This window comes from Hyaena hyaena, unplaced genomic scaffold, assembly GCF_003009895.1.
Source record: "Hyaena hyaena isolate Hyena2069 unplaced genomic scaffold, ASM300989v1 scaffold_271, whole genome shotgun sequence".
In the NCBI taxonomy this organism is placed as follows: Eukaryota; Metazoa; Chordata; class Mammalia; order Carnivora; family Hyaenidae; genus Hyaena; species Hyaena hyaena.
The window spans coordinates 1,262,718-1,282,830 of NW_024080902.1; the positions used below are offsets into that span (position 1 = coordinate 1,262,718).

The 20,113-nt window shown below is 37.2% G+C and overlaps 1 protein-coding gene across 1 annotated transcript in view; it reads left to right on the forward strand.

Moving 5' to 3' along the window:
• The window catches only part of COL19A1 (collagen type XIX alpha 1 chain), a 329,204-nt gene that overhangs the window by 261,545 nt on the left and 47,546 nt on the right, over positions 1–20,113 (forward strand). The window contains exons 21-36 of the mRNA XM_039245800.1: positions 296–331; positions 1,240–1,275; positions 1,369–1,422; positions 2,104–2,157; positions 3,590–3,643; positions 4,110–4,199; positions 5,160–5,204; positions 5,303–5,380; positions 7,194–7,229; positions 7,336–7,389; positions 7,485–7,538; positions 8,923–8,964; positions 12,782–12,886; positions 12,970–13,023; positions 13,483–13,536; positions 19,518–19,571. Coding sequence (XP_039101731.1) covers positions 296–331; positions 1,240–1,275; positions 1,369–1,422; positions 2,104–2,157; positions 3,590–3,643; positions 4,110–4,199; positions 5,160–5,204; positions 5,303–5,380; positions 7,194–7,229; positions 7,336–7,389; positions 7,485–7,538; positions 8,923–8,964; positions 12,782–12,886; positions 12,970–13,023; positions 13,483–13,536; positions 19,518–19,571 — 900 coding nt within the window. The remainder of the gene's footprint in view (positions 1–295; positions 332–1,239; positions 1,276–1,368; positions 1,423–2,103; positions 2,158–3,589; positions 3,644–4,109; positions 4,200–5,159; positions 5,205–5,302; positions 5,381–7,193; positions 7,230–7,335; positions 7,390–7,484; positions 7,539–8,922; positions 8,965–12,781; positions 12,887–12,969; positions 13,024–13,482; positions 13,537–19,517; positions 19,572–20,113) is intronic.

Genomic DNA, 20,113 nt, shown 5'->3' on the forward strand with positions numbered 1-20,113 from the left:
AAAGGAAACTTTGGCCTTGGGCAGCATTCCAATTTGTTCCACTCAGGGTTCTCAAAATAGTATTAGAATGATTAACTTACTGTTCACTTGGGAATATGAAAGAGTTTTTTAAATTAATTCTCATATGCTCCCTTTAAACTGTGCAAGCAGACCATGTGACATTCTGAGTCATCTCAGGGGCTTTTTTTGCGACAGAGGTCTGAGTTTGACCTGCAGGATTCATCCATATCCAGTTTCAGAGAGTTTATTTCCGAAAGTGTTTATAGTTGATTCTGTTTTCTACCCATTTTCCTAGGGGGAACCTTTTACAAAAGGTGAAAAGGGAGATAGAGTAAGTAGATGTTTTATCACTATCTTGGGTTTTCTACTTCATTGATTTCTCTCTCTGATTTCTGCTGTGTTTACCGTGGAGTCTAATAGATTTGATAAAATAAAGCTCTCAGAGCATTATACTTTTTCCTCTGTGAATTTTGACTCTTATTTTCATAAATGAGAAATTTTAAACCTTGTTAAGTTTGATCATTTGATGATACTTTGCCATTTGGCTTCGGTAGTGTATATTTTCTTTAACCATTACTACTTGTAATGGGACATGAATGTTTTGAAAGATATACACTTAAGACATCTAAAATACAAAATTAAAATGTAAGATACAGTTTTTGAAAATTCTATTAATGGTACAAATTAAATTTATCAAATAGGGTGATTGTATCAAAAGGATCAATAAGTCATGGAAATAAGAAAAGCAAACTCATTACAGCAATATTGTCCTCTTTTGTGTAACCTTAATTTTTTTCTGTTTTTTTCATTAAGTACATATACCCAATAGTAGAATTGCCATGACATATCAATTTAAATTCCACTCTTTCTTTTCCTGCTTCATCTGAGGTTTTAATTCTCTGAGATATAAGATGAGCTGCTAGCAAATCATAACAAAGTCAGCTAAGTGGACAATGCAGTTATTGCTAATGAGATATGATTGTAGAGTCAAAAAGGATACTGGGGAGAAAGAAAATAGGCGTTATTGTTTACTTAATAGCAATAAGTATTTTAAATCATGTTTTAGAGTGTCCCCTCCTTGATTTCATCATCCTGTCCATAATCTTCCCCTTTATTCTATGTTGATTAGTAAAAATGCAGATGAATTCAAGTATTATAGAGTTGCCCATCCCCATCTGAGTTTAAGTATTACATAAATGTTTTTTTTGTTTGTTTGTTTTTTGTTTTTTGTTTTTACAGGGTGAACCTGGGATAATGGGATCACAGGGAATAAAGGTAATCTCATGACCTTCTTTATGGCATCTCCAACCTAAGGAGATTGTGTTAATTACATTAACCATTTCACTTTCCTTCCATCCATATGTTTAGGGCGAACCTGGAGATCCTGGTGCCCCCGGCTTAATAGGAAGCCCAGGACTAAAGGTATACAAGAAATTACTGAGTTAAAGAGGAAATAATTTTGGAGTTATAGCCATTTCTGTACAAAACAAAGTGCTTTGGTGTGCCACTCATTTTCTTCACAAACGTTCTCAGAGACTTTATCATGTTTCCATGGTGATTTATTCCCCCATTGACTGCATTTATTACACACACAGTAATTGTGCTTTTTGGCTCACAGTAAGATTTTTAAACTCTTTTTCAGAGCATTTTCACAATAGCATCCCCAAACCCTTTATGAGTAAATAATGTGAGTGAAAATTGTGACCCTGGACTATATCCTTGAAGTGAACAGGACTCAAGATTCAATTTCTAAGCCAAAATTATGCAGCCCTAAGATGCTTGAGTTCTCCATGTGGGATTCCACAGGAGTGTCCAAGAAAAACCAGCTGTTGGGAGGTGCAGGAGAGATTTATGTGATGCGCTCACACCAATGGGTGAAAGAGGTTATCCTGGCCTCACTTGTTGATGGGAAAAATGCATTTACATGAGAACATCTTCAAACCAACTTTGTCAGCCCAAAGCACATTTCAGAATTATTCAGAGAAGATAGGATGGTAGAAAGCCAGTCTTTCTATGGACAGAGTTCATACTATGTTTTGTAAATATTCAGGTACAATCTATGTTTTTTAACAAAGTTGAACTATATATCACCTACTCTTTTAGGGTCAGCAAGGACCTGCAGGCTCCATGGGACCCAGAGGACCACCAGGAGATATTGTATGTATAGTAAATACAGGTGTCTCTGATATGTGGAAATTAAATTGGTGTTTTAAAGAATGTCAGCATGTTTTCATATGACTGAGTTATACCACCTTTTCCAAAGACATAGGTCACATCTTCTACCAAAACATACCAAACCTAATGTCAGGAGTTATTAGGAAGGCTGCTAGACCTTCATATATTCATATGAGGTCCTTTGAATATCATTAGCCTAATAAATCAGTCTTTGGAAGTCAAGTTAACTAAGTCATCATTTTGGACATGTTTGTCAGTCACAGAAACATCAAAAGAAATAAGGAAAACCAAGAGAGAAAGCAAGCATTTTCATTATGCATACCTTTGGCTCAATTCCCCTATCCAAAAAAAAGTACTTTCAAAGCTTCTGTTACTGTTTTATTGCAAGAGCCTCCAAAAAGAGCAAGTCTTTTAGTGGAAAATATTTCTATAATGCCATTGGAAAATGGTCCTCAAGTTGCATTAGAACCTAATTCTAGTGGTCTCACTGTCTTCTCTCTCTCCATCTCTTTCTTTGTCTCTCTTTCTTTTGCATCCTTTAAATGCATATTTTCTATCCATTCCCCCACTAACCCTTTGGTTCCTTGGACAACCTCCCTAGCCTGGCCTTCTGACAACTTGGGAGCTAAGACTCACCATCAGTCCTCACTTGAGCAACACAACAGAAATCCTTGGCCAAAACTTCTTGGAAACTGAGCTCTATGTGGCCACAATGCCATCACTTCCTGTGCAACTTTTGGAATCTCTCCTTTTCCTCTCATCTTGGGAACAGCCCCATGACCTCTCGCTCTATTCTCCATGTTCTTGATTGAGCCTCCAGAGGTCTTTCAGTGCATTTGTTCTACTTGTACTTGGAACAATCAGTTTGTGGGCAAAGCTTTTTGTTACGCTCCTCTCCCTAGGCCATATAATGAACCAGTATAGGTGTACCTCATGGAGAGATCTCATGAAAAGAGGAAAATGATGGTGGCACAGGTAGAGCCATAAGTTGACCAAGAGTGAGATTAAGTGATAGTGATTTGAGCTAAGAAAGAATAGAATCAAAAGGGAAAGAGCCACTGTTGCCAAACATACTAAGTGTATATTTTCCTATTTACTCTATTATCGTTAAGTCGTGCCATGATGCTACCAGCCACCATCCCTTCACCCTTTCTTGGCAATAATATGAACGGGACATTTGGTTCAATTCTCCCTTATTTAGTTTCTTTTCCATTACTTCCAGGTTGCTTCACTTGAAACAACAAACCACATATTTTCACCAATGTGTTTTCCTTTTTAACAGGCCAAAACCAACCCATCCCCTTATAGTTTACATGTTACAATTCTGTTCTCCTGACAAACACTCACAGATAGAAATATTCTTATAATAAGAGATATTCTAATGGTTCTTTCCCATTAATTATGGATTTTCTAGGGATTGCCAGGAGAACACGGTATCCCAGGAAAGCAAGGCATTAAAGGAGAAAAGGTATAGTTTCCATTTTGCTCATTTTATACATTAAGTAGGTAGGTGGGAAGGAGAGACAGAGGATCAGAAGGGCACGGGGGGCGGTAAAAGGACAGGACAAGGCTGCCAGGGCTGTGCAGGGGATACAGACACATGTTAATGTTGAACCATTACTGGAAAGGAACTTAAAGCATGAAGATCATCTAAAGAACTTTCTGAATAGATGCTCTTTTTGTGCATATATTTATACACATGCATACAGCATGATACTGCTAAACTTGTAACATAACTCACCACAAAATCCAAGTGCATCTAAGATAACTAGAACAGTGCCTGACATGAATGAGGCCCTCCGTAAATAGGGCTGAATGAGTGAATGCGTGAGAAAATGAAGTTTGGCTACAACAGCTTGAAGCAATGAAAACTGCTGCCTCCACAGCTCCCACCATGAACTTGAGCAATGACATAAGAATCTTGTTTTCCTCAGGGAGATCCAGGTGGGATTATAGGCCCTCCTGGGCTTCCAGGTCCCAAAGGTGAGGCTGGTCCTCCAGGGAAAAGCCTGCCAGGGGAACCAGTAAGTACCAGTCCTTTTACTAATATTTCCCTTTAAGGTTCATTAATTACCCTTCATGTATTCCCAGGTTCAGATCACAAGTATAGAAATAAGTTGAGGTTTGCAGACAATGAAATATTCATCTTGTTCTTTAGGTCAGAGATTTAATTTCTTTGGAAATCTGATGCAGGCAAAGTGCTCTCTTCTGAGAAAAAAGTTCACATACCCACTTTACATACATTTTTGAAGGATTCATAGGCCTCCCTGAATCTTCTACATGAATTCTTTAGGGATCTGTGGAGCCTAGTAAGATACACTGGTTTTAAATCATAAACCTTCCTAGGATGCTATGTTAAAACAGAAGAGTTGCCTGAAATTTTCTTTCCAGAGGCTATGCAGGCACAGCCGTTGATGGTCATTTGCAGAAAATGTCCTTGTGGCCCAGGCTATTTCCAGGACATAGCAAAACTGGAGAGCTGGAAAGTCTAAATAACCAACAGGCCTGTTTCACATGCCTCCTTTTCCTCTTCTTTGATTTTTTATATTAATTATTGATAATAAATAGTTCACAATATTAGATACCTCATTTTAAAGATAAAAACATCTTTTTTGTTATTAAGTTTTAAATAATAATTCCAATATAGTTAACATACAGTGTATTAGTTTCAGGTGTACAATATAGTGATTCAGCAATTCCCTATGTTACTCAGTGCTCATCACAATTAAGTGCACTCCTAATCCCCCTCACCTATTTCACCTATCCCCCACCCAACTCCCCTAAAAATGAAAACATATTTTAAAGTAACTATACAAAATTTATAACCTGGTGAAATCTGTATTCCCTGTTCCTTGTTCTTTTACAGAAGGGGGTTTATTCAAGAAAGATGAAGAACAATGAAATGTTTTTGAGTTATAACTTCTAAGATGCTTTTAACCTTTTTTGAAAAAGAAGTATATTACCTCCTTCTTTTTTTCTTTTAGGGATTAGATGGAAATCCTGGAGCACCTGGCCCACGTGGCCCAAAGGTATAAAAATATCATAGATCATTTCTAAAGAATCAACAACGTTACTGAAACTTTTGGTCCCCTGAGCCTCGCACTCACAGAAGCCTCTCATTGCACAGGGTGCACGAGGACTCCCAGGTGTCCACGGCTCCCCAGGGGACAGGGGCCCCCCAGGGCTGGGAGCTCCTGGCCCAACAGTAAGTGAAATTCTATCAAGCTTTTGAAACCCTGTCCGTTCCAATAGTGAAATAAAATCCAGTGACAAACTTGAATAAGAAGAAAAGAATGAAATGGTCAGTGGAGGAAATACAAATAAACACTAGTCAGAGGGAGAGGATTCATGAACACTGGGGTTGAGCACAGAGAAGGTACTTACTGTTTACTGACTTACAGATGCTAATCTCACCACGTACACTGATTGTGGATTGGGAACAGTTATTTAACCCTTTATTCCCCTCTTCTCTATGTTAAAAAGTACAAATGAATGTGTATAAGATTACACACATGCCTAAGATTAGGTTTTGTATATTGCTGTTTGTTTTTAACGAAAATAAAATTAAAAGTGAATATTTAAAGTGAATGAAGTGTGTATAAATGAGATGATGACAAAAATCTCCTCAGTAGTATCTTCAGAAAGAGAGAATAGAAGCTGTTGACCGTAGTGAAGACAAAGAATGCAGTTTTTTAATGCCCGTTTTTTTTAATGCCCCATTTTCTTAGCTATAAGGACGGTGCCTGATAATAATGACCGCCATATGCATATGTGTTGACTAAACAGTAATAAGACATAAAACATTTTATTTAATATGAAAAAATGTAAATGATTTTGAAACAAGAAAAGTGGAAATAAACACTTATTCTAGTGACATTAATTTGGGAAATTGGCCTTGTAATGAAGTTATCACAAGAGCTAAAAGAAGGCATAAATAGTGAATGGTTATGTTGTGTGTGATCGATTTTGCAGGGAAAGAATATAAAAGACCACTGGAGATAGGAGATTAAACAAAGCAAAAACGCAGATCAGGAAATTAGGAAGGGAGTGAGGAGATTGAAGCAAAAAATAAAAAAACATTAATAACTAAGGTCACAATAGAAAAGGAACAAAAAGTAGCTTTGACAGTAAATAGTCATATGAATATTTATTTTTAAACAATAGGAAAGGAGGAGCACCTGAGTGGCTCAGTGGGTTAGCTGTCAGAGTCTTGATTTCGGCTCAGCTTATGATCTCACTGTTCATTGGATCAAGCCCCGTGTCAGGCTCTGCACTGTCAGCATGGAGCCTGCTTGGGATTTTTCTCTCCTCCTTTCTCTCTGCCCCTGCCTTGCTCACATATGAGCTCTTTCTTACTCTCAAATAAATAAACATTTTATAAATAAATAAGTACGTGAGTAAATAAGAAAGGAAATGTGAGCAGTTACTGAAGTCAGCTATTGAGAACCTAGCCCTTTACTTACTTAGGTCATCAGTTCCTCCTTCCTCAGTCTGTGGTTATGTAACAGGGATAAGGTTATTGTCATTAGGTTCGTTGATCATTTCCCAGCCTCCTCTTTATTACCCCAAATTCCAATTTGCTAATGTAGAAAAGAATAGCTGATTGATGCTTTATTTCCTACTGCTGTCACCGTACACTAATTCTGGCAGTTTCTTCAAACAGGGAAATGACCCAAAGTAGAAAGCAGAAAGGAAAGGAGGTCCTATTCTATTCTGAACAAATAGAATTTGGATGCATTGTGTGTTTGTGAAGGTGCAGGAGCAGATGATGGTACTGAGAAAGATAGCCCAGGCATCTGAGCAAAGTCATGTTCATGTTCCAAGCAGCAGACACCTGATTAAGTGCTTACCTGCCATCCAAAAGTCTTAGCCATCTTCATAGAGAGTTTTTGGGGTATGCAGGTTGGCAAGCCCTGTTGTTCCACTAAGTAAATTACAATACATAGCTCTTGATCCCATGTGCATAATTTATGGACATTCCTGGAAGAATTCTGATAATTGGATCTCATTCTACTCAGGGCTCCCAAGGACCAGCTGGAGAGCCTGGTATTCAGGTAAGCTACTTAACCAAGGCATTTGGCACAGCAAATCCAGCTTGCTTACTTGGGGGAAATTACTGAAAAACTGTCCCCATAAGTAACCATTTTCCCCTATTTCCAGGGTCCTCGAGGTCTCCCAGGATTGCCAGGAACACCAGGGACCCCAGGGAGTGATGTAAGGACCATTGTACCTCCTTCTACCCACCACCCATTTTTAATCTGAACCTGTGCCACTGTGCAAGGATTTGAACACAATGATTCTGTTTCCAGGGCGCTCCAGGGAGGGATGGAAAGCCAGGTCTGCCAGGCCCCCCAGGTGACCCGGTATGTCAACAGACTGTGCCTGATTTATGTATCTTTAATGCACCCAGAAGCCAAATAGCCTACCGAGCAACTTTTGCCGTCCAAACTAATTAGAATGCTCAGTGACTGCTTGGTGATTTTGTTTATCCCCATTATTTTGTAGAGGGGGAAAAATTCAAGCTGCATCAGCATTTTTGTGTGTGTGATGAATACTTATTTCCTAAGGGTATAATTCAGCTGTACAATTTTGCCCCAGGCTGAGCCTTGGCACATAATGTCTCAATCCCATGGAAAATTGAGTTAAAATATATAGCCACAATTTCTATTCTTTCTAATGCCACTGACTAAATGAATTTCATTTTTCTAAATGAAAGTTTGCAGGTAACTTACCTACAACAGGGTACATATTCATTGATTCTGTGGCTTTAAAACACTGAAATTATTAAATTACAAAAACTGGCTTGAGTAGGCTCTTAAAAAATGGATTTAAGCACTAAATGTGTGTTCCAAAGTTTTATTTCAGGATGAACCTTGCTTTGAGCAACAGTGAAATCCCTTTAAATAGCCTCAGAATCGGCAGTTATAATTTGAAAGGCCATATGGTACATGACATTGTATTAAGAGTTTTGTATGATAAAATCCAAATCTGTCCTCTCAGTTCTAAGTCTCCCAAATCCTTCTCTCTCCCACACTGACTGGGCTGTGTGTGCCTTTAAAGGCTATGTGCAGAGGCATATTTTGGCCTTACTTTAACTCCACTGCTGAGTGAATCATGTGTGCATCATCTAGAATTCTTATAAAGTGTTACTTGGATTTACAGTGCCTCCCTGAAAGGACATTTTAAGACACGAAGCTGGAACACTGCCCAAGTTCCCTCAGTGTCTCTCTTGCATATCACATAAGCCACCGGTTGGCTCTTTTGAACTTCAGTGAGAAAGAACTTTAATGCAAACTCATTCTGTACTTTTCATATTTCTCAACAGCCTGATAATATGCTTGGCAGGAAGGTGACTTCCTTTTAATAAATGATTTACCTTTATGTATTATTTAAAACCAAGACTGTATTAGGGTTGGCATGAAAGTTGTCATGTCATGAAAACACGAAATAGAGATGCAGAATCCGAACGACAACATGGGTGTGTTTACATGTTCACAGTAGAGAAGTTGTGAATATTTCTCAGATACAGTTATGAGGTCTCTCAGTGTCATATGGCTATTTCGTGATAGGTGAAATATAACATGAAAGCCAACCATTCTGACAATGAGCCTCTTAGAAGCCCCAAGATAAATCTCAACTGGCAGGACATTGGAGGAAAAATATCTGCATTGTATAATATGTTTCTATTGTATCATGTGCACGTATATGTATAAACATGTGCTGGGTTTTTTTTCTCCTTAACCACAGATCGCACTTCCTCTCTTGGGAGACATCGGTGTCTTACTTAAGGTATTCTGATGCTATTTAAGAAATTATGTGTTAATTTTTAGGAAAATTAGAAAGAAAATCTTCATCAGAGACTAAGTTAATTGCTTAGCCTGAACCAAAATATAATTTTTAAAAGGCAGAACATCTTTTAGATAGAGCACATCTTTTTATGTATCTTGTGCCACTTTTGCTAATCCCTCCATTCTCCTTTACGTCCCTGTCCATTTGAGTGTAAGGGGTTGGGGGTGGTGGTGATGGTGGTAGTTCTGAGATGAGCTACATGTAAGGAACAGTGTCATCAACACCCTTGAGTATACCATTCTCTACTCTGGAGGGACAGCTTTCTCTTCGTGGGTGTTTACCACCCCTGGCTGCCTGCTGTGAAACCTAATCCTCCTCACTGGAGCCACCCTCACCCGTTCCAGGTTGAAAACTAGTGCTGTTCAATAAACAGCCAGCTTGCAAGGCTGTGCTTTGATGTCATGGGACTTTACAAAGTAGCGGCAAAATCCCAAAGCCAACAATTGCCCTACCACCTATTACTCTGTTAAGTAAAAACTATCTCTACATTATTCATCTCATAAGGAATAAATCTTGCTACCATTTTTTTCTCTACTGCTACCCTGTATTTTATTTGTAACACAGATAAGAAAGAATGATAATGGGACATTTGTTAGTTTATATATATATTTGCAAATTTCTTCATGGTATGCTAAGATTGAGTGAACTCAGATGAAATCTGCTCCCCTTCACATTATACTCAAGCCTTATGTGTCCTATCTGTCTATATGTGAATGGACAATGTATATGTATACACACACACTTATACTATGTGTGTATATATGTGATTTATTTTATATTTCTACCATTTAGACCAGTGGTTTGTACCGTGGCTTACATAATAGTTGGCAATCTTTATTGATTAAATTTTATCAAATTATTAAATTTGTTAATTTATTAAATTAAATTAAATATTTACTGATTTAAATTCAAAGACTCAAGAATTCTAGTTTAAGTGTTTGCTAGAGATGAAAGTTTTGAGAATACATATATAAACATAAATGAAATATAAATATAAAAATATATTAGAGGAGATTTTTAAGACCTTCAAAAGTCAACATTTTCTTTTAAGTCAAAAGAGAATGTTTGGGGAGATTTTAGGAAATCTTACATAAGTTGAGCTATAGTTACATGGCAGGCAATACACTGCTTTACTTAAGTCATCTCATTTAATCTTTACAATAATCCTGTAAATTTAGGTTGTGGTAGTATCCCCATTTTATACATTAGAAACTGAAGTTCTTAGTAGCTAAGTAACCTCCTCAGAGTCACACAGCTTCGGAAGTGCAACATGGACCCAGGATCACGGGTCCCCAGACATTATCTTCGGTTCTTCACAAGGGCAGTAATTATAGTTAGGATCAAAATTTATACGGTTTAGCAGAAATGCATATCGTGATAGAACATCGGGTGGCTCACAGAATAGACAAAAAGACCGTGAATAGGCTCTGACAAGGAGGGCCAGGACTCCAAATGCCTTAGAGTGGGCATAATTGATACTTTCACCAGGGTAGCATCCCTTTATTGAGTGTGCTCTACTGCGGCTCCAGCCCTAACATCACCTCCCTGAGGTTCTGAGTCCCAGGAGAGCTGACTGGTGAGAGGTGGGCAGGACATCTCGACTGACAGTCCCAATACACCGCACTCCATAGAAGAGGGAAGTGTGTCGTTCCCCAAAGCAGATTCCAAACACAAGGATTTAGATGAGAGATTGCATCTATTAGGCCAACTTAATGTAATTTTAAATCCTGATCTTATTATCCAATGCATGAAGTCTCCCTTTCTGTCCAAAGTCTTTATGTAGAGAACTTGATTATCTGCTTTCTGTTTTCAAAAATACCCTTTATTAAAGCATAATAAAGAACTGACATAATTCTAGGCTCAAATGACAACTCTTCAAAGACCTTCCTCTGGATTGATCTGTGTGTCAGTCCCTCTTTGAGTGATGTTGTACACTGGTTGATAATTGATGTATCTTTATTCTCTCTATATGCAAACCTAAAGACTTTTTTCAAGACCCTCAGTGAAATCGTTTCCCTTGATTTACCATTCTGGTAATCCAAACCTAAAGAAAATGAGGGCATCTTGAAATGATTCTTAGAAAATTTGATTGACTCAATGATTACCATTTTTTATATTTTATTAAAACAATCAATTGAATAATCCATTCTAAAATGTTGCTGCATATTGGCATGGCAGGGTTCTGCTCCATATTGATATGCCACATTTATTTGTCAACAGATACAGTAATTCCTCTTCTTCATGCTTTTTGAAATGTAGAAACCTTGATTTTCTCTCTCTCTCTTTATAGTTTTTCAGGTATTGTAAGTGGTGGATATACAATTATACATGTATTTTTTTTTTAATGTTTTATTTATAGGAGAGAGAGAGAGACAGCGTGAGCAGGGGAGGGTCAGAGAGAGAGGGAGTCACAGATTGAAACAGGCTCCAGGCTCCGAGCCGGCAGTCAGCACAGAGCCCGACGCGGGGCTCGAACCCACGAACCGCGAGATCATGACCCAAGCGAAAGTCGAACGCTTAACCGACTAAGCCACCCAGGCGCCCCTATACATTTATTTTTTTAAATTCCTCTACCAATACATTAGCTGTGTGAAAAGACCCTAATGTCAAAATTAGTTTTGGGAAATATCACACACTCTAGCTCCTTTTTATATATACCAGCTCTGAGAAGGACCACCATGAAGATAACTCTTTAATCCAGCCTTTTTTAGAGAAATTGCCTCAGTATCTTTTCAATAGCATACAAAATTAGCCTTCCAAGGAGCATATTTTTGGAAATCAGACTTGTTCTGATATTCACTGAGTCAAAAATATTGAACTTGAATATCCATGAGCTTTCTTGCCAATGACAAGCTTCAGTTCCCTTTTCGTATTTCCAGATTCTTCTCTTTGGTGAAAAGGATAGAAGAAAGGAGGCTTATATTGTCCTACCGTCTGTCAACTGTTAAAATTAAACTATGTCCTCCACTCAGTGGTCCCTATTCTGTGCCTTTCCTGTTCATATTCTTATTTTAACATTTTAAAAGTAAGCCTTTATAGGGCTTTTCACAAACACTTTTTCTTTAGCAATGTGATAAGAAGTTTATCTTGTAGGCTCAGACACTTAAATTCAAGCTTTTCCACATCAGCTAAAGGTTACAGAGGAGGCAATGGAAAGGTAATTCCACTTAGATTTCCTATCTGCACTTGGATTTGACATAGAAGTCAAGTCCAAGTCATTCAAGTAATTATTTCTCACATGAGTGCTTCCACTGACAAAATGTTGGTAAACTGTGTACGGTTCTCCAACTAATTTTGCTCTCGGAAAGAGAAATCCTTTCTTCACAGCTTTTTCTTTCTGTCTGTCTTCTTTAATGATTTATGTGATTGGCCATATGAAGTCTGTAATCTTCTTGATTATTCTAAGCTTTATTACTACCTCCCTTTTTAAACCTGCTGTTACACAGTTGAAACAGTCTGTGGTTTTGACTTATGTATCTTTTCCTTATATATTTGGAATCTTCCATTTAAATATCATCATACATATGCTTTAAAAAGGTCACCAATGTCAGTGACAGGTATAATTGACTAGCTTCATAAGTAGTTTTAAACTCACAAAAAAATAGTCTTTTCAAATTAGATCAATTAATTCTCTGAAAGTAGTGATGTATCAGTTGCTGTATCATTCATCTCTGACAAAGGTTCATATCTGATCATATCTCTCTTTTATAGATTACTTTGCTGAATCTCTCAATAACCTTATCTCTGTACTCATTAGAACGTCTGTGGCAACTGCCAAGCCAGTGTCCCTGGGCTGAAAAGCCTCAAAGGAGAAGAAATGGGTGCTGGTGATCCTGGAAAGTATGATTCTATCGCCCAGAAGGTAAGATGGCAGGCTGAACGTTCATGGGCCCTGTGGGTTACACACAGTACCTTCTCTCATTTCTCTACTGCTCTGTCCTCTAGGGTGATACAGGGCCACGGGGTCCTCCAGGAATCCCAGGCAGAGAGGGACCAAAGGTAAGGCAGTTTCTCCTCTCTGTGGTACCTCCAGCTCAGTGTGAAAAATAAAACCCACTTAAAAAATTTTTTTAATGTTTATTTTATTTATTTTGGGAGAGAGAGCACAAGTGGGGAAGAGGCAGAGAGAGGGAGAAAGAATCCCAAGCAGGCTTCTCATAGAGCCCAGTGCAGGGCTCGAAATCACAAACCGTGAGGTCGTGACCTGAGCCAAAATTAAGAGTTGGACGCTTAACTGACTGAGCCCCCCAGGTGCCCCAACAAAACCCATTCTAAAACACCCTGCTTTTATGACAAGTATCTTGGAAAAGTGGTGTCAAAGCCATGTGCAAATGTCATTTATTTGTGTCCTGACTCTGCCCAATTACATGTCCCCAGTGTATTAAGAAGAGATATTTTCATTGTTTTAAAAGATGACAGAATGATTCAGCATACTAGCTGAAGTTCTTGTCTTTTTAGGGAAGCAAAGGAGAGCGCGGCTACCCTGGGATACCTGGAGAGAAAGGCGACGAGGTGAGACTCTTCTATGTTAATATAGTCCTGCTATTGGTCCTCTTTACGTGACTCAGAGGAAGGACAGCAACTCTTCTATAGCTGATGTTTAATGTTAAATCAAATAACAAGGATTAAGGTCAGTTGTTTCAAATGTCAACACATTTTAAATAATAATACACTGAGGTGTTGTCAGTGGTCCAGTTTTTGAGATCAGGAATTAAAGCACAGAATTGACAGGTCGGTTACTATGTTTTTGTTTCCATGTAGCAGGTAGCAATTCCAGCTCTCTCAAGATAGAGGCAAGGAGAAGAAGGAAGGAGATTTACTGCATAGAATCCCAGGGTATCTAGTAGAATTGAAGGAATAGTTAAAAAGCCAGCCTAGGGACAAGGGCAGCTCCAGAACTCAGCAGAACTTCCCTGGGACACTGGTCTAACATGATTCAACTTTAGTGACCTTGGTTTCTCTGTGTCGCTGCTCAACTTTCATACTCTTGGGAGGGGAAAAAAACTATCAAAAGGATCTGATTCAACTAGTTTAGACCAGCCATCTACCCCCAAATGGAGGTTCAAAGTCAAATTAGCTTTGAGACGATGGTATAATTTTCTGACTCTAAGCCATGGTGATGCTCAGGATATCATTCTTTTCCTGCATAATTTATCTTAACGCTTAGAAAAACCAATTAGGATGATGAATTGTTGTTAGTTTAAACAGTTTTGATGCTAATAATTCTTAATGAAAGTAAGTAAGCCATCTGGCATATATTAACCTTGATGTTAGTACTGAAAATCATAACGGTATAAAGTAGATCTATTTTTTGAATCAGAGTTATATTTCACTTTACAAATTATCACCATGTGTTATCGTTTTTAATGTTGATTCTATTCTAGAAAACTGTGAGAATTGACTTGCTTTTCTCCAAGTCAAAAATTGAAAAACAAAGAAATACAGCATTTATTTTCATCCATAAATAAAGCAATAAAGGCATTTATTTTCAAAGTAAGAGTTACTGACTTTTGCTTCTTCAGCTCCCCAGAAAATTTCACTAATGTACAAGCCCTATCTCTGATTTTAATAGTCTAACAGCTTTTAACTGCCTAGATCCAAGGAGTAGGCTTTAGAGGCAATTGAGAAAGTGATAACAAAAAGATCAGGAAATAATTGGAATTCAAGTTTTTTATAAGTGACTCTAAGGTAAATTTATTAGGAGTTAATTTTGATTAATTCTACAGGATACCTTGCTCTTTGGGTAAACTGAAATCCATCATTATTATCACTCCACTATTTTAACATGTTGTTTCTTCTTTTTGTATATAGTTTTATGTATTTTAATAGCAAACTTACAGGAAGAGCACAGAGGTTAGACAACATAAAAAATCATGTACTTGCATATAGGACAGCTCAGAAAAGTGCAGGGAATGGATGGAATCTACTGTATAATAAAAAGCTACAAACACCACTTAGTTGCCCTCAATAAGAAATTTACTTGTTTTTCAAAAATCCAAATGCTGGCATTGTCTAGAAAAATGTAACAGGTTTATTTCTAATTGTTATAAAGTTGAGCTGCTGGAGCATGTTCACCGAAACATTTTGACTTGCATTAATCTTTTATGTCCCTGCATTTATATTAAAAATTCACACACAAATGAAAATGGAAAAACTACCAATACCTGATTTCTGTCCCCTATTTTTCACTTGCAGTCATATACTCAGGTACCCTTTGACCCCATGGAAAAATATATCTAACATTCAGAACTACCAAGAACAGGAAGAAGATAATTTCTTTTTTGTAAGAATGAAATGTTTTCCATCATAGCAGACACTTCCTCCATGTATGTAGCATACTAGCAGATGTCTTCTGGCATAACTGTTACACATTTGGCATGGATAGCACACAGGTTGGTGTCTATCAGATAGGGCTCACTTGCTTCCTGCAAAGCACCAGTAGCTGCACTCTGGAAGTGCAGAAAGGAAGTTTGAGGATCAGAAGTTCAGTGGACTTCTGATAGCATCTGATTCTGGGGAGTGCCACAGTACCAGGCCTGTAATGATGAGGTTTATTCACCCCTCCAGTAGAGGGCGCACTCTTGACAGCAGCTTTTGTAGTAGCTTTTGTAGCAGCAATTGCTTTCTTGGTGCTTTACCACCTGCAGTGGATTTGAGAGCAGTCTGCTTTGTTGGAGTGTCCAGAGACCTCCTTACTTACCCCCCTCCTTTGGCTGGAGCTTAGCAAGCTGGAGGTGCCACTGGCCTTAGTGGGTGACTGCGGCTCAGTGGTAACTGCCTAGCATTTTCTTTCTTAAATATAGTAGACCCCCAATATCTGTGGGGGATATGTTTTAAGGCCCCTCATGGAAGCCCAAAACTTCAGATAGTACCAAACCCTATATATACTGTTTTTTCCTATATATACATACACATGATAAAGTTTAACTTATAAATTAGCACAATAGGAGATTGATATTAATAACAAATAGTAAATTAGAGTATCACATATTCTAATAAAAGTTATGTGAATGTTGTCTTTTCCTCTCTTTAAATATCTTTTTGTACTATAATCCTTCTTGTGATGATGTGAAATGACAAAATGCCTGTGTGATGAGATATAGCAAGGTGAATGATGTAGGCATTCATTGTGACATAGTGTTAGGCTGCTGTTGACCTTCTGACAATAAGTTAGGAGGATCATGTGCGTCCAGACAGTGGTTGACTGAGGGTAACTGAAACCAAGGAAAGGCAAACTACTGTGTACCTAATGGATTCTTCAACAGAGGGCACACAAAATTTTGCACAAGATTCTTATTGTATGGAGAATTCCAGCAAGTTCAGAAGGAGATTCTTTTCAGTTTTGTCTTCACATCCCATGAATAGTAAAAAAAAAAAAAAAAAAAAAAAAAAAAAAAAGCCTGAAATAGCACATTAGCTCAGTTGAGCCTTTGGGAGGGGCTTTTCCTCTCAGATGGATGGGAAATAAAAAATATAATCTTGTCTTCTACTTGGACTCAGATACTACCTGAAATTTTAATTATTGATTTATTTAGGTGAATGAAACTTTGACCAAAAACGTGTGCATCTCCAACTGGCCAGCAAACTATACTATTTTAATATGTACATAATACCTAGGCTTACCAAATCTCAAATGTCTGTTCTACCGTCAGTGGAAAAGATACAGAAGGATACCTCATCTCTTTGAGGACTTCTAATTATGTCTTCAGTGTGATCTGTTTGGGAACTTAGAGAGAGGAGTTGCCTATTTGTTCATTGCTCCGAGGAGTGTGACATTATCCTCTACATTTTTTGCAGATGTTTCACAACTAAAGTGGCAACTTATAGGACACTAATAGAGCACACTCATGTCTCATAGAGTAAATTCTTGCTTGGAATGCAGATTTTCCTACAATATTTCAGGATAATAATTGATAAATAGACCATGAAAAATATTGTCGGCCATAAATTATAGCAATGGAAAAATAAATATTCTTGGTCACAGCTGAGCTAGGACTTGCAAAATCAAAATCTCTGTTCAGAGAAAGAACTTAGCTCTAATGATCCTTGAATATCTATGCAATAAATTTTATTTTGGATTTTAGTTTGGCATTATATGCTAAATTGACTGTCCTACTCTTTAATATGTATTTGTCTTCTTTAATGACTATCTTGTCTTCTAAAATTATCTTATTGCCCTTTATGCATCCATAGTAACTTTTACCCTTACTACAAAATTTCAGCTTGTTCAGAGAAAGACTGCTGAGAATGATTTTTTTTTATTTATGGACTAAGGTTTATTTTAAAGTTTAATGTGGTCATCAAAGGTTAATGAGTCCCAAGCTTATAAATTAAACTACCCAAAGACTCACTCAGCATCTCTAGACTGATTCAGTAATGAGACTAAAAGTAGCAAAAACAGAATACATATGTACATCCATATCTTATACATGTACATATAGAGAGAATTTTATGGAAATGTGGGTATTTTGAGATAAAGCAATTTGTGGTATGGCATTTATAATCTCCAGACATTTAGAGGTGCCATTTCCAAAGGAAATTTGTTTCCTTTCAAATTTTATAAGCCCATAAATAAGTTAAGAGTGGGGGAGTAAAAAGAGTCAATACAACATGCCAGTGTGTTCCATCGATACATGTCTATACATGCATGCATGTATGGGTGTGTGCACGTGCGCGCGCGCGCGCACACACACACACACACACACCCCATTGCCAGTGAGGATGATATTATCCTGAAGAAAGAATCTGTCCACATTCTTTAACATAAGTATACATATGATTTTTCCCCAAACTCTTTATTTCATGAGGAATTTCAGCATGTTCAAGGAGATCCTTTTCAGTGTTTCTTCACATATCATATGAAAAAAGCCTGAAGTAACAAATGATCCCATTTGACATTAGATGGACAAGTCTGGCAGAACTTGGTCATTGATTGCATTGATGCAAAGAACCTTAACTCTATAGAACCTTGGTCCTATAGAATCTTATAAATATGCAGTAGTTTTTCCATGTCAACCTGTCTAATATTTATAATGTGTATAAAAATGCATATTTCATCACAGTTAAAAGTATAAAAAAGAGCTTTGTTGTAACAGTGAATGGTTTTGCAATGTAAAAAGATTACTCAGCAAAAAAATGAAATCTCGAAAGTGTTATTATTCAATCTAGACCTTGATACAACATATGGTTATCTGAAATAACAAAAGGGTATTTAAAAGTATATATTTCTAATTATAGAAGTCATCTGTGTTTATTATAGAAAATTTGGGAAACACATAAAAGCACTAAAATGATCAAAGTTATCCCTATGTGTACTACTCAGGGAGGGCTGTTGGTAATAGAAAAATTATCATCCACACCCCTCATCTATAATCAGAAGCCTCTGAAAACCTTGGAAATGTTTTGCTAATTTTCAGAAAATTCTTTTGGCAGCCAAACCTGACCTGAAATCATATGGAGCTGATCTATTTATCCCACTTGATAAGAATTTTATGTTTTGCTACAGAAATATGTGTGTGTTTATTAGAGGGTGCTACTCCACGTGTACTGGGTGTGTTTTATAATATCTAGTGTGAGCACTGTGTTATTTCTATTAAAAAATCAGAAAATTCAGAATTCTGAAACACATCTGACACCAAAGTTTCCAGGTTAGGCATTTTGAACTTCTAGTATTCTCATCTTTTATGAAGTGCCTGGATAACTTTTAATAATTTAAATGTTACTTTATGTAACATTTTATAACTTTTATTCTTCTATGTTAGCCAATAGCTTGCTGAAGCATGAGTTTAATAGTTGCAAACTATTTTATGTTATTTTGCATGACTTATTTAACTAATATTCTGTTGTTGACACACTTGGTAAAAGAACAAAATTAATTACAGAAGATAACAGTTAACCTTGCCAGCTCTTCTCGAATATATAAATTTATCAGTATCTGAAACCCCATCCCATGTAATTAGCATTATTCTACAACTCCAAAAGGAGAAGGAAGGAATATTCATTCACTTTTATGCGTAAGCCATTAAAGGATTCTAAATTTAAATTCAATGATGAGCCAAATTTCTTCTTATAATGAAATGTTCAGCTAAACTAAATATTATATCATAAAACATATTCCATTTTTCCACTAGCTGAGTGAAGCATTAGTGTAATTGTGTATTTCTTTGAAGGCATTCTGCCAGTCTGAAATGTGTATGGCCATGCTTTAGCAGTGCCAGATTCTCAGTGATGCTATTGTTGATGGAGTGGCTCTGTGAGATCAGAAGTGCTCTATGAATCACCAAACACATTAAATTAGGTTTGCTGCAGATTCCATGTCATGGCATTTTAGCTCGCCATCGTTACCCTTTGAAAACGGATATTTGTATATATCATCTATATCATGTTTTCAGCCAACATGGATGTTTAATTTCAAAAGTCAAAATATTTGATCAACTAAATTGCCTTGTTTCTAACTATATAACGGATTTTATGACTGGAACTATTTCTTCTAGGGTCTTCAAGGAATTCCAGGTCTTGCAGGTGCTCCGGGCCCCACTGGACCCCCTGTAAGTATTCACTAAAGCTGTTCCATTCACAGTTACCATCTGCTGGGATGATGCAAGGTGAACTAGATTCTGCATTGCCTTTTGTTCTCTCTGCATCTATGTAGATTATCCAGCTGTTGCCTAGAAAAGTAGCATCCCACATCTCAGATTTTCATTTAGTATTACTTAAGGTTGCTCAGGGTCATAGAGACTTGTCATCAGAATTCCACGAGAGTAGAAGCAGTCTGTGATTAAGCTAGTCTATGTGAATACAAGTTAGATGCAAAGGAGCATTCTATTTTTTAGTTATAATTTTTTTGTCATTAACCTTTGGAAGAGATATTAAGATGGTTACACCCTTACATTCTTAAGCACCATAAACTAATAATATATATATATTTTAGGGGGGGGGAATGGTCCAAGGATTATCAGATTCAATTTATTTTTTGCCTGTTTTACATTAAAATACCATCTACTTTAGATAGCACCTTTTTTTTTCACTGTCCTTCAAACACAACATTATGGTCTTTGTGGCTTTGGTTATACTGTTTTCCTAGAAACGG